We start from the raw sequence: 15,586 nt of genomic DNA, 5'->3' as shown, positions 1-15,586 counted from the left end.
ATTTATTTTTTGATTGCTATAAGTTTAGAAGAGCAGGTAGTCCAAGTCTGAGAAAGCTTCATCAACGAGACTGGAGCCAACGTGGGCGTTGTTGCCAGGATCTAAAAGCCCAGAAGGAGGGGAGACATCAGACAGATCAGAATTTAGAGATAATGTTGCTAATTTTCCAAATGGTAGAGGTAGTATCTTTTAACAATCAGCATCTTGCCTATATTGACACATTTATTTTCAGTCCAATGACGAAGAACTCTGTTCTTTTGAGGGCTTGGCTTATTCAGAGGATATTTTACAATTTGTGTTGCTTTTGAAACAAAAGAGTAAACAGGCACATACCATTTTTCGGACATATTTTTGGCATGCTCAATTTACATAAAGAAGTAGTGCTATTAAGTTGAGTAAATAATTGTTATGGGAAGGCACACACACACACACACACACACACACACACACACACACACAAGCGCATGCGTGCGTGTGCATGATCACGATCATGTGGTAATTCTATGTTTAACTTTTTGAGGAACGGCCAAACTGTTTTTGAAAGTGGCTGTACCATATTATATCCCCACTAGCAATGTATGAGGATTCCAATTTTTCCATAAAATATCCTTTATTTTTAGCAGAGAAACATTTACATCATAGGAGAAGCAGGTGAATTTGTTATATTTTTAAATATTACCATTGCATAAAAAGACAAGATATGTAACTTGTAAAAATAAGACATTTTAAATAAAGTCCTTTGATGTCTTTGTGTCACTGAATGTTCAGTTAGCAATTTGTCTTTTTGCCAACATAAAGAACAAGAACCTAGCAAGCAAAAGTGATAAAACAAAGGAATTTTACTAGCTTGGGAAGTGTCTAATTTTTGGCCCAAATTCTCAAAGTTCATGTACTGCTATAGGCCTATAAGGCCTCCCTCAAAGCTCATGTATATCAGGAAGTAAGTTCATGAGTCATTAAGGGAAGAAGCTGTCCTTTCTCTACATTTTGAATGCACTTTGAATTTATCAGAGAGTAAAGGAAAACTACTGAAATTATATAGATTTTTGTTATGCTAAGGAAAGCTGTGTGCATCCTATATTTTAAGTTTTTTAAAAAAATCTTTCAGGATAAGAATGTTTTTGGAGGAAATTTGAGAATATTATTTTTTTTAAATTAAACACACTATGGAGCAGGTTATTTCAGTGTGAGGAATGCTTTTGCCTATATGAAAGCCATGTTCCTTATGTTTGTTTTAAAAATATTGGTCTTTAATCTCCTTGGGTGAAGAACTTGGATTTTTTTTTAAAGGCAAATTTGCTTTATAGTTGTTTACAGTCTCACCATCAAACAGGCTTTGTTCTTTAAGAATAATTCAGTGTATAATGTAATACTTCTGAAAGTCTCTGTGGAAAGTCAGAATTAAAGTAGAATTCTGACATATTGATAATATCCACATTATATTTGGAAATTATCTCTTTTTGATTATATTTTTCTTCTCTCTCTTATATTGTAAAGCCTTTTCATTCATTGGGTATTTATTCAGTGTCTATTATAGGCAAGCCACTGTGCTAAGCACCAGGAACAATTTTATAAAGAGTTATTTAATTCATTCAGTATTTGTTAAATACCTATGGGGTATAGAGCACTGTTACAGACAATATAGTTAATAATTCCTGCCCTCTAGGAGCTAGCAATCTATTGTATATAAGGGAGTGGATGTATATACATCCACTCCCTTAATTAAGTTTAGAGGACGTCAAGGTCAGTGTGAATGAGAATAATAGTAAAAGGTGTCATAGAATAGGTAGAATCTGAAATGGGCTCTGAAGATTGTTAGATTTTTGAATGGTGTTAGGGGAGACGGAAGGGAGAGGACCTAGGGGTGCTAGAGAACACGTTAAATTGTGAAAAGTAGTGGTGAAGTTAACGTCTGGCTAGTAAAGGAACAGACCAACCTCTCCTTTCTCAAGTTGAGGATAGTGGGAGACTGTGAAGTCTTTAACAGGGGAAGGCATGTGGGGATGTTGTGACTTGGGAAAACCTTGGTTCAGTAAAGACAAAAAGGTTAGGTAGTAGAATTAGATAAACCTAACCAAAGGACCTTGGGAAAATTATTTAACTTCTCTAAACTTCAATTTCAGTATCTGTAAAATTGTACCTACCTCGTAGGCTAGTTGTAAGGATTAAAAAGAATTAATATATGTGATACATTTAGAACAATGCTTGGAGTATAGAGAGCCCTATAATGTCCAAGCTATTCCCATTATAACAGAAATAATAGGTCTTACAGCATCCACTGAGACTTGGGTTCTAACAGAACTGAATTGGAAACTTTGAGAATGAATTGTTTCTACCAATATGTAATTTTTTTCTGTTAATTGATTTTTTTTTAATGCATCCGGATTTTTAGTTTTAGCAATCCTGTCTCTACCCTGGGGTTAAGTAACTTACCTATGTTTTCTTCTAATACTTGTGTGGTTTCATTTTTCACATATAGATCTGTAGTGTATTTGGAATTTACTCTTGCGTAAGATGTGGGGTATGGGTCAAATTTTATCATTTTTTTCCAAAAGGCCATTCAGTTGTCTCAACGCCATTTAGTCTCTTTATCCCACTGCTTTGAATTTTATCATTGAAGATTTTTTTGCGCTTGGATCTGTTTTTGGATTTTTTATTCTGCTCCATTGATTTTTTTTGTCTTTTCATGCACAAGTAACATGATGTTTTTATTAGAGGGTTTTTGTGTGTGTGTGTGTGTGTGTGTGTGTGTGTGTGTGTGTGTGTGTGTTAATATAAGGTAGGGTTAGTCACCTCTCATTTTTCTTCTTTATTAGGGTCAAAATCAATTTACCTAGCTTCAGGGAAAAAATAAACTTGTGTTTTAATAGTATTGCATTACATTTATAAATTTACTTAGGAAGAATTGACATCTTTGTGATATTAAGTTGGCCTATCAAAGTTTGAAATATTATTTTGTGTCTTTCAACTGTGTTTAAAACTTTTCCTCATATAGCATTTGCAAATTTCAGGCTAAATTATCCTGATTTGATCATCCCATGTTGTACACGGATACTGATATTCAATTCCGTACCCCACAAATATGTATAATCAATTATGTTTCAATAAAATAATATTCCTAAGTATTCTTTATTTTTTATTATGGAATTGTAAGTGGGGTTTTCTTTTCCATTGTCTTCTTTTTTGTTGTTTATTTGTGTATGTGAAGGATATTGATTTTTTACTTATAAAGTACACTTAATATAAAATTTACCTTTTTAACCATATTAAAGTTTACTATTCAGTGGCATCAAATGCATTCACAGTGTTGTCCACCATCACCAATATCTACCTCCAGAACTTTTTCATTACCCATTAAGTAGTCACTCCTTACTCCCTCCCTCTCTCCTTCCCCCCGCCCCGCCCCTGGCAACCACAAATGTGCTTTCTGTCTCTATAAATTTTCCTTCTCTGTACATTTTATATAAATGGAATCATACATGTGTGGCCTTTTATGTTTGTTTTCTTTCTCTTAGCATAATATTTTCAGGGTTCATCCATGTTGTAGCATGGGTCAGTATTTCATTCTTTTTTATGGCCTGATAATATTTTACTGTATGTATATATCACTTTTATTTATCCATTTATCCTGCGATAGACATTTGTGTTTTTTTTCTACCTTTTGGCTATTGTGACTACTGCTGCTATGAACAAAAACCTGTTGGTTTTTGTATGTTACTCACTGAATTTTTTTACTGTTTGAATTATTTATATCATTGGTTCTCTTGGTATTTCAAGATTTACTATCATATTTTCTACAAGTAGAGATAGTTTTACTACTTCTTCGTCATTCTTATGTCTCTAATTGCTTTTGTTTCCTAATTGCATTGGTTAATAACACTCCAATACAATGTTAAATGCTTGTACTAGTGGAGATAGTTGGCATCCTTGCCTTATTCCTGAACTTCGTAAGAATGCCTTGGGTATTTCTCCATTATTAAGATGCTGACTTAGAATATCTCTGTTTCTTCTTCTACCTGTATCTACACACACACACACTTATTGTTATACAGCAAAGGCAGTTTTACATTTAAGAATTATATGCTTTTTAATATTAATACCTAACCTGATAAAGATAGAACAAAGAATACTAAAGATGGATCTCATTTAATAGAATCCAACTTCTCATTAAGACAACAAAAATCACGATCAAATGGGATTGCTTCTAGAAATGCAAGGATGGTCCAATATTAGGAAATCCATTATAATATTTCAACATTTTAATAGACAAAGAATGAAAGTCATATGATTGTCTCTCAAAAAAGGCCTTTAACAAAGTCCAACCCACATTCCTGATGAAAATAATAAATAGGAATTGAGGAATATGTTCTTATTTTTTTTTTTTTTTTTTTGTCTTTTTTCGTGTCCGGCAACGGATCGCAACCCTCAGTGTCGCGCCCGTACCGGACCGGGACCGGCAACGGGATCGCAACCCTCGGCGCTGCGCCCGCACCTCGCTCAGCCAGTGAGTGGGAACCGGTCTGTATGTGGGATCTGAACCCTCGGCGGGAGCGCCGCCGCGCCCCCAAGCGGCGCACTGTAGCAGTGCGCCACCGGGCCGGCCCGGGGAATATGTTCTTAACGTGGGAATACACACACATACATACATAAATGTATATAAAATATAAAATATTTTAACATTTTATTATAAGCATAATGGAAATTAGTGAGTTTTAAGCAGGAGAGTGGTATAATCTGACATGAAGGTAGCATTGAAGTAGGCAAGAATGGCTAGTGGTGATGGAAGCTAGAAATGGAACGGTAGCAGTGGAAATGGATCAGGATATGTTTTGTGGGTAAACTCAACTGTATTTGTTGATGGCTTTGATTTAGGAGTGGAGAGAATAGGGTGAAAGAAAGGAATTAAGACTGACTACAAAGTTTTTGACTTGAACAATTGGATGGATGTCAGTGCCATTTAGTGATGTAAGAAGGACTTTATGAACATGTTTAGGGAGAAAATCAACAGTACTGGACTGGGTACTTTAGCTTGAGATGACTATGAGATATCTAAGTCGTGATGCCTAGTGGACAGTCAGATCTGTGATTCTGGATTTCGTTGGAGACACCAGGGCTGGAGAAATGTTAATTGTTAAGAAATGAACAAAACTGTCATTGAGTGTTAATGTTAGTGTAGTTTTTTTTTTTTTTTTTTTGGTTAACCTAATATTTGTCAGTAAGAGTTTTAAATATATAATTTTACTATTTTAAAATCTTTATATATCCCACTCTGCTAGTCCAAGTTACCTTGTCACCTAAGTTGAATATTGGCCTGGTTTAATTGTTTTTAATAACTTGATTCTTGGTATCTTGATTATAATTACTTAAACCAAGAATGATTTAGGATAGCAGATGGTTGTTAGACAATTAAATCGTTTCTAGAGATTATTTATAAACAGACTTGACATGTATTCTTAATCTGATTTTTATTCTTTTAACAATCTCAGTTTTGATTTTTCAAAAATTTCAGTGTGTTCCTGTTTTTTTCCCCGTAGAAAAGGAAGTGGGGTTTTTTGGTAATGTGTTTAGGTATTTATCCATTTCTAGCCTTGTTTTGATTACCTTATCTTTGTCTCTGTTTCTGGCTGCTTCTCACTAAAATGTCTTTATCATTAACCTGATTGATGGTCTGTGGAAGTGGACCAACTGTATATGGTGGAGGAGTTTGGAGATATGTCATGTGCTAAAGTCAACTATATCTTTTCTGCAGTGGTCCTGCTTTATTTTTAGCTCTACTTCAACAATGCAGTTAATTTTGACCAAAGGCTTTGAATATTATTTTGAAATATTTAAAAATATCATTAGTAAATATATCCTTTTACAGTTTTTTTGTTCAAAAAAAGTAATTTTTGTTGAAAGTGCATTTCTGCCTGAGACACTGAGATTCACCTTTATTTTCACTTATCTAGCTATAGCTAGTCTGCCTCTTTTATTTTCCTGGGTTTTCTATAATTTTCCTTTAATTGAACACGTGTAATTGATTTTGGAGAGGATATGGAATTAACCTTTGTGGTTTCCATTTGCTCCTCCCATTCTACCCTCACCCCTACAACTCTTACTGCTAGACCTGGCAGTCTTTATTAAAGTTTCTAATTCTCACATCTATTTACTAAGAATAGTGATTGTTCTATGATTTTATGGATTCTCATACCTTTCCAGACAAAGTTAACTCCTTAACTTAGCACGTCAGGCTCTCAGTCATCTGTTATCTTACCTACTTCTCAAATTTCCATCATTCCCCTCTTTTTTGCAGGCATTCAGAATTATTTGTACTTCCTTAGAACACATTATCCTGTTTTCTGCTTTATCTAGCTACAACCCAAGTGTCAGTTTTTCTTTTTCTTAAAACTTGCCTATCTTAAGAAGGTTGCCTCACACCTGCTTTCAAACAGTCCACTTAATAATTGCTTCTCAGAGTTTCTTGTCCTTTTAGCTCCTTCCTCTAGGACACTACTTGCTTTATATCTGTAGAGCTCTGGGACACAGTCCCATTGATAGAATACTGCTGCCACAGCTTCGTCATCAGTGACGATGTGCTTGGGGGCAAGCCACAACTACTTTAATTTCCCTGTTCCTTCATTTCTCACAGTACCACCGCAGGTGTGGCTGGATCAGACTTTAGACAGGAGTTGGACTAAATAAAAGGAATTATAGTATAGTATGGAAATATTTAAAACCATATCTAAAATACAATTTCCCCCTGCCCAAGGGAAAGCATCCAAGAAGTTGAATCCTTCAGAAAGTGACTTCTTATCTGCTTCTCTTACATTTCTATCTTCAGGTCTATGCCTCTGAGTGCTTCCTTCTACTAACTATCCCCCATTTGGGAAACTCATCTCCTGGATTGTTTTGACCCAGGATTTATTTTCCTCTGTAGTACATTTCTACAAGTTTGATATCTTTTGGCTACTGCTTATCAGCATTGTCCATGCATGCCCTTGACATCCAAATCTTGCAGAGTAGTTGAGAGTTTGTGTGATTCGCTCCAAGTTGATCTCCTTTGAGATCTTCCTATCAATGTAAATTTTAGAGATGCCCTTTGATCCTTCTAGTTGTTTAGTGGGTAACTCTTGAATCAGACACATACTCATCATAAACCTCTCCCAAAGTTCAACATTAAATTTTACACATAGTACAGTCTAACCCAATAATATAAAGAAAAGTATTTTCATTAATGTACCCAAAAGGATTCTCTCATAGTAAAGACAGCACTTCACTTTATCATACAGGTACACAGTATAGTATTTTTCTGTCTCCAAATGACCCCCTTATTCAAGTTGAACTCCCTTGGTCTGCTTTTAAAAAGAAAGAGGTACGTGGCCAAGTCACGGTAGCTCATAGGGCTAAATAAAGGTCCATATGAAACTGTTACATCACTATTGTTTATAAGGATTATATTAAATTATTGTAGGATAGCTATCAGCTAGCCTCCTTATCAGTGGACGAGGCTTTTTTTTGTTGTTCTTTTTATTACATATCTCACTCCTACTTGTCCTTTAATTGTCATATCCCTCAAGAGCCTGTCAGTATCATTTTGTTTAAGTGCCCTTTTGTGCTTCTTTGGCAGTCTTGCATATCTCTGTCACAGCATTATACCACAGTAATTGATTTACTTGTCTCTTTTTCTAGACATAGAATTTAGTGAGTAATTAATAAACGTTTATTGAATGATAAATGAATAGTAAAGGAAATTGGGATTTGTTATCTTCTAAAATTTACTCTTTACCTCAGCAATTCCTTAATGATTCGGGATAAGGTTTCATAGAAAGACAATTTATTTTCTATTGATTAAAATATGGTTCCTACAGTTAAAACTTCTTGTTTCAAAAAAAGAAATTAATAAAATGCCTATTTGTTTCATGATCATATATATTATTTGACTCTTCTTATAGAAATTTCAAGAAATTGCTGAAAAAAATATGGAAAAATTGAACTGTATTGAGAAGTCACATGAACAGTTGATTCATGAAAATTCACACTTCAAAAACGTGTTATCACAATCTCAAAGGGAACAAACATCCTTGCTAGCAGCCTGTGCATTGATGGCTGGTGCCTTATATCCCCTGTACAGCCGATCATGGGCCTTATCTACGCAGAGAGATTTTCTCCAGGAGCAGGTCAACACCTTTGAGTTGTTCAAATTGGAAATTAGAACTCTCACCCAAGCTTTATCAACTGTAGAGGAAAAGAAACAAGAGGAAGCCAAGATGAAGAAAAAACTATTCAAAGGATTGATACGTATATTCCGGAAAGGTGTAATTGCAGTTTTGGCAGTGAACAGACTCAAGATTTTGGGCCAATCATGTGCCTCTCTTTTTACCTGGATGGAGAGTTTCAAAGAAGGCATAGGCATGTTAGTGTGTACAGGAGAGCCCAAAGACAAGCATAAATATCCAAGTAAGATAATTTGTGCTTTTAAAAAATCTAAGTTGCATGTGAGTGAAATACAATGTGAATATGCTTGCCTGTTACACAAAAACTTTATGTAATTTGTCAAATTATGTAGCATTGTCCCGTATGTATATATATATGAATATGTATGTATGTATGTATAAATGTATATTTTTATATAAATTAGGCCTTTTTTTGTAAACACATTAAAATATAAAGTAGCAAATATATATAATTTCAACTTTGTGCAGCTTTATTATATTTGAATCCTTTTTTTGCAGTAAAGTGAAGTTTATATAGTGATTTTTCAATTGTCAATCTAAAAACTGCCCTATTTAAAATTAATTATCAGCATTTATTTTCACCTTCTATGGATCAATATAAAAGGAGAATTAAAAATTTATTGAAGAATTATATGAAAATGAGGCAATAAATTTTCCAGCTAACATTTTTTTTTAATGCTTTATTATTCTGAGGAAAACAGTGGATTCAATTTTTAACTTTTAATAAAGCAGGTTATTAAGTAATATAAGTAAAACTAAAGAAAATTGCTTTCTCTTTTTTTTTGGTTTCAGTTAACAGGTATTTATAAATTAGGTCAATCAGATCTAAAATTTTTAATGGATTTTTTTACACTAGAAATGTTCCATATACAAGGTTTGAGCTCTTTCTTAAATAGCTGAACACTGGTATGAATTTTAAATGTGCATTTTAATAAATTTTTATAGCATTTCATAATGCATTTTTTCCTATTTTTGCAGAACATCAAAAGGAGCAATTACGTTATTTACAAGCGCTTAGTTGGCTCACCAGTTCTGACCTTCTTGCTGCTATAATCAGCTCTATGGCTGAGTTACAAGGAGTCATTAGTAAAACAGGTATGATTCCCTCTTTTATGTCCTTGCAAACTGCATTTAAAAGCAAATGTTCAAAGATTCTCATGGTACAAATTCTAATAAACCATCTAGAAAGAAGATGTATGTATTTGTTTGTTCAGGCACAGAGAAACTGTTAAATATATATTTAATATTGTAGTAAATTAGCGTAAATTTTGATGGCTAATTTTGTCTTTATTTATGGGGAAATTAAATGACATTTCTTGGTGAGTGTAACCACCTTATTATTTTCTTTTCCTTTGTGATCTGGTTTTCTTATGGAAAGCTGATCATTAGCTTTTTATTAAGTAATACTGGCAATGTTCTTTCAAATGTTTTGGCTTTCCTTCATTTCTACTTTTGGCTGTAAATTTCAGAGGTTTAAGTAATAACTGAGGCAATAGAAAATTTTTCTTTCTCGTTTGGTGATATGTTTTTATTCTTTCTTATTTATCTTAGATAGAATTAATTTATTTTTATTTTTATTTTTATTTTTTTTGTCCTTTTTGAGACCGGCCGCACCGCACTCAGCCAGTGAGCGCTGTGAGTGCACTGGTCATCCCTATATAGGATCCGAACCTGCGGCGGGAGCACTGCTGCGCTCCCAGCGCCGCATTCTCCCTAGTGCGCCACGGGCTTGGCCCAGATAGAATTAATTTAAAGTCTGCTCCTTTCCACTAGGTATGGAACCTACCTATAAAGAGCAATTTACAAAAGTCTAAAATTCAAGTTTATTTTTTCATGATTCAGATTGTTTGCCTTCTTTGTAGCTACGAGAAGACCCAGCTTAAAGTAGCCTAATCAAATAAGTATTTTTTTCCCTCCTGAATTATAGGAAGTCTAGTGGTAGATAAAAATCCAGACTGTGTCTTTCTGCTCTGTCGTCCTCGGCGTCTTCATGTTTGTGCCTCCTAGTTTTTAACTGGCCACTCTACATTCTCACATTGGAGTTGTGTTTTTGCAGGAAGGAGAAGGGAAGGGCAAAATGTGAAGGCATTCATACATTGTTGGTAGGAATGAACATGATACAGCTGCTTTGGAAAAAAGCATGGCAGTTCCTCAAAATATTAAACATAGAGTTATCATATGAGCCAGCAATTCCACTCCTAAGTATATATCCAAGAGAAATGAAAACATAATCCAAACAAAAACTTGAGCATGAATATTCATTGTAGCATTATGTATAATAGTCAAAAAGTAAAAAAAAAACAACAAAAAACCAATAACCCTCCCCCCCCCAAAACCCTCCAAATGCCCATAAACTGATGAATGGGTAGATATCCAAATGATGAAATATTATTAGGCCATAAAAAGGAATAAAAGTACTGATATTTGCTACAACATGGATGAACCTTGAAATCATTATTCTAAGTGAAAGAAGCCAACCACAAAAGGTCACGTATTTTATGATTCCATTTATTTGAAATGTCCAGAGTAGGCAAGTCTGGAGACAGAGTGTAGATTCGTGGTTGCCTAAGGCTGGGGAGGAGGCTGAGAGAATATGGGAAGTAACTGCTAATTGTTGTGGAGTTTCTTTTTGGGGTGATCAAAATGTTCTAAAATTGATTCTGGTTGGTGGTTACACAAATCTGAATATACTAAAAACCATTGATTTGTACACTTTAAATGGGTGAATTGTATGGTGTGCTAATTATATCTCAAGAAAGCTGTTAAAAATGTGAAGGCATATGGGTGCTGAATAGATAGATCCCTTTATATCAGGAAGGCAGAAGCTTTCCCAAAAGCCCACCCTCAGGCTTCTGTTCCTGTTTCCTTCACCTGAACTCCATGGATCACATTGTTATTCCTAACTGGATAGCTGGAAGTTGACAAAAGAGAAGTGGTTTGTGGATGGATTGGGTCAGCTAATCAACAGTGTCTGCAATAGAGAGGATTCATTATTTTAAAAAGCAAATATCACTTATTACCTCCACATCTACTGTTCCCCCCCATTATAAAAGTATTCAGAAAACTCGAAAAAGATAAATCAGAAGAGAAAAACATAACAAAACAAAAAAATATTTTCCTGTCACTCAGGAATAGTTACTGTTAACAGTTGTATATGTTCTTATGTATTCTTCCTACGTATTTCGCCCTCCCTCCCTCTCTAACAGGTATGATTCCCTCTTTTATGTCCTTGCAAACTGCATTTAAAAGCAAATGTTCAAAGATTCTCATGGTACAAATTCTAATAAACCATCTAGAAAGAAGATGTATGTATTTGTTTGTTCAGGCACAGAGAAACTGTTAAATATATATTTAATATTGTAGTAAATTAGCGTAAATTTTGATGGCTAATTTTGTCTTTATTTATGGGGAAATTAAATGACATTTCTTGGTCCCTCTCTCCCTCTCTCCCTCCCTCCCTCTCTCCCTCCCTCTATCCCTCCCTCCCATAGATCCACTCATCTGTTTACTAACAGACTAACAAATGATATCAATGATATCATAGGGTACAATTTGAGAGCAAGTCGCTAACATGACGCCTCATCCCTCCCTCATGTTTTAGTGTGTATTTCAAGCACTTTCTCCTGCATAACCAGAATGCGACCATCAACATCAGGAAGTCAACACGGATATGTTACTGCCATTCAGACCGTATAACTTTCCCTACTTGTCTCACCTGTGTTCTTTTATAGAAAAAGGGTCTAGTTTAGAATTATGTGTTGCATTTTAGTCATGTTTCTTTAGTTTCCTTCACTATGGAGGTGTTCGTCAGTCTTTTCTTGACCATCATGATCCTGGCATTCTGAAGGTTACAGGCCAGTTATTTGTGGAATGCCTCTTAGTTTTGGTTTGTATGATGTTTCCTAATGATTAGATTCAGCTTTTGAATCATTGGCAAGAAAATCACAAAAGTGATGCTGTGTTTTGCCTATGATATACTATCATAGCTTTATTTTTTTTAAAAATCACAGTTTTTGAGGATTTTTCCCATTTCTGTTAATATATTTTAGAGAATGATTTTAATACCTGGCTAATATTTTATCATTTGTTTATTCCATAATTTATTTATCCAGTTCATAATAGTATGTTTTCATCATAGGACAAGTAGCAAGAATATCAGTTCAGCTTTGATTTGTAATTGATTTATTGTCCTCTGAATCATCTAAGATTATGAGCAATATCTTTATTCTTTTGGCCAAGTGGAATTTTGAAATGGCAATATCGTAGGAAAGTCTAGGAAATAATATGGAAATTCTGATGTGAAAGAAGATATTTCTTATGAGGTAGAACTATGTTTTTTCTTTTCATCCTTTTCTTTTTGTTTTCTCCCTTCCTTCCTTCCTCCTTCCCTCCCTTTCTTTTTTCCTTTTGCTTGAAGAAACTTGCTGAAAATATAAACCATTTTAAATGGCAGGACTACATATTGATAGCAACCCTGTCACTTTTTTCTTTTTAGCCCCAGGAAAACTGTGTATGGCAATACCAAGTAGGAACTTTTAACAAATTAAATAGTAACTGTATTGCTTCTCCTGTTATCTTTGTTCTAAGGTTTAAAAAAAAATTCAGTAAGTAATTCATTTCAAAAATTAGGTCCTAATCAATTGAGGGTAAGTTCTGAATTAATTATATGCATACTATCTATCTATCTAGAAGAGAAAATTTACTCTTAAACATGTTGGATATGTAGTAGAATATTGATTACGAACTTGGACTCTAGATTTGAATCTGGGCTCCATTGCTTGCTATTCGTGTGACACTGGGTAACTTACTTAATCCTTTTTCAGTCTCAATACCCTCATCTGTGAAACTTGGCTAATAAAAGCTCCTAGCTCATAGAGTTATTAGGAATAAATGTAACCTGCTTAGTTCAGACCCTTGTATATGTAAATGTCCTGTAAAGGTTCGTGGTTTTTTCTTTTTCTCGTGCACTGATATCTTAATGGAACTAGCATTACTTTTTCCCTTTTCATGAAACTGGAACTTCAGTAATGGTGGCTTGAATTCCCTACACAGAAAGTGCTAAAGGTGGTTGCCCCTGCTGTCTCCTTAAACTTTGATGATGTATTTATAGGCTGTGGGCAAAGACCCCAGTTTCCATGTTACCTCTGCAAATACTGGACAGGTGGCAACCTTCTTGCTTTCATTATAGTGTTTGCCCACTTGAGATAAATTACCTCTTCTAGGTATCCAAATGGTGTGCCTGCAAGAGATCATTTACCTCAAACAGGGGAGAATGTTACTTTCACTGAAGGTCTGGGTTATCGATCATTATGGGAATGGACTAAAGAACTCTTTAGATAGCTGAACTTTTTGATATGACTGGTCCAGACTAAAATTCTCAAGATAGAAACAAATGTACTGATTTGCTTTGAAGTATCTCTGAACAAACACAGAAGTAGATGGATATAAGTAGAATGTTAATTCCTTTTGTTATGTATTTCCTCATTGAATCTAAATTATGTAGAATTTAGATGACTCAAATATTACCCCAGTTAGTACTACTCAGAAGTAGTACTAGCTTCTCTTTCTCTTATTGTATACTTTAATTAAGTACTTTCTCTTATTGTATACTTTAATTAAGTTAACTTTCTAGAGGTCATAGCAACTCTTTCAGGTAAAATACAGAACCTAGGTTGTGTTCAGCTTAACACTGAGGTTTCATACTTCGGAAGTTTAAAGCAGTAAAGATATTAAGAGGGCTGGCTGGTTAGTTCAGTTGAGAGAGCATAGTCTTATAACACCAGGGTCATGGGTTTGGATCCCTATACTGGCCAGCTGCCAAAAAAAAAAAAAAGAAAGAAAACATAGTTGTATTAATAAGCAGTTATTGGTATATATTTTAAAGCGTTAAGGCTTTATTAAATCTTATAATAAAAAGAGCTACTCCCAGTGTGGTCCACGGAATAGCATCAACATCAACTGGGAATATGTTTATGTGTTACAAATGCATAATTTTAGACCCCACTGCAGACCTCTTCAGTCAGAATCTGCATTTCAGTATGGTCCTCTGGTGATTCATATGCACAGTAAAGTTCGAGAGCAAGTGGCTTAGATTATTTTGTTACTTATATAACTTCTGTCATATCTAGAATTGAAACAAGTGCAATCTAACCAAGTATCATTTTCTACTGCTTCATCTACTAGTGTTTATTTGGGGGAGCCATGTTTAAGTTATTGAATTTTCTTTTATTTTGTGATTCTCTTTTTTATTATTAGTTTTGCATTTTCTCATATTTTTTCAAACATTTTACTGTGAAAAATTTTAAGCATTTAGTAAAATTGAAAGAATTTTACAGTGGACAGATATTTTGTTTTTTAAATTAAAATTTTTAAGAGCAATTTTTGAATGGCTAACTCATTCCTGGAAGTGTTCATGATTATGTAAAATTTCGGTGTCACAACTTTTAGAATATATTTGTTAATGCAGATATAAAATAATGTGCAAAATAAAAATAATTTTAGAAGCCATAGATGAGGCTTGAACACATTTTACAATTTATAGGTAATTTCTGGGCAACTTCTAAGAGCCAGAAACTTATTTTTAGAAGAGTAAGTTGAATATTCAGATATTGTCTAACAAAGCCACATAGTTATTTTTTCAGTTTTTTGTAAAAGAATAAAAGAAAACATTTTCCCTCAAATCTATACTAAAATAAATATATATACACATATATACTTATGTAAAATATACACACACACACACACACACATATATATACATGTATTTAGAAAAATTTTTTACCCCTTTTCCAGGAAAAAATTATGGCAGCTTACAGGTAATTGTATAATATGACTATGTAATATCCATTAAAACTTAAGCAAAAGAAGCAAATTCAAACCAGAAATGACAATGAAAAAGCCAACTATGATGGCCTGTGAACTTCTGTTCAAATTTGTGCCTGAGAATTCAGTTGGCAATAATGTCATTAAAGAAAAACTAAAACTTGGGAGAAATACAAAAGTTCTTGGGCTAAGATTAGAAAAAGGAACTGTTCAGTAGCTCTTAATGAAAAGGGTTATCATGTGGTAGAATGAAAAATATTCTCAGTAATATCAGACAGAGGACTCTTTGTCCTTTCTTTTTAAATCTATTGTATTGGGACATAATTTACATGCAATAAAATGTACTTATTTAACTATAAAATTCGATGAGTTTTAAAAAAATTAATACACTAGAATGTATACAAGAAAATATATAGAATGTTTCCTCTGCCTGTTTTGTGGTCATTCACCTCCAGGGCAACCACTGATTTCCTTTTTGTCTCTTTAGCTTTTTCTGTCCAAGCATTTCATAAATTTCGTAAAAATGGAGTCATAAAGTGCAAAGGAGTTTA

At 34.0% G+C, this 15,586-nt stretch overlaps 1 protein-coding gene across 1 annotated transcript in view; it reads left to right on the top strand.

Moving 5' to 3' along the window:
* CCDC171 (coiled-coil domain containing 171) overlaps positions 1 to 15,586 on the top strand; it is a 168,659-nt gene that overhangs the window by 64,081 nt on the left and 88,992 nt on the right. Inside the window, exons 9-10 of the mRNA XM_008582311.1 lie at positions 7,932 to 8,436; positions 9,192 to 9,308. Of these exons, the coding sequence (XP_008580533.1) occupies positions 7,932 to 8,436; positions 9,192 to 9,308 (622 nt within the window). The remainder of the gene's footprint in view (positions 1 to 7,931; positions 8,437 to 9,191; positions 9,309 to 15,586) is intronic.

The sequence above is a fragment of the Galeopterus variegatus genome, unplaced genomic scaffold (assembly GCF_000696425.1).
Source record: "Galeopterus variegatus unplaced genomic scaffold, G_variegatus-3.0.2 Scaffold2563, whole genome shotgun sequence".
NCBI lineage: Eukaryota > Metazoa > Chordata > Mammalia > Dermoptera > Cynocephalidae > Galeopterus > Galeopterus variegatus.
The sequence above is the reverse complement of the archived record's forward strand: the minus strand, read 5'-3'. Positions and strand labels throughout refer to the sequence as shown.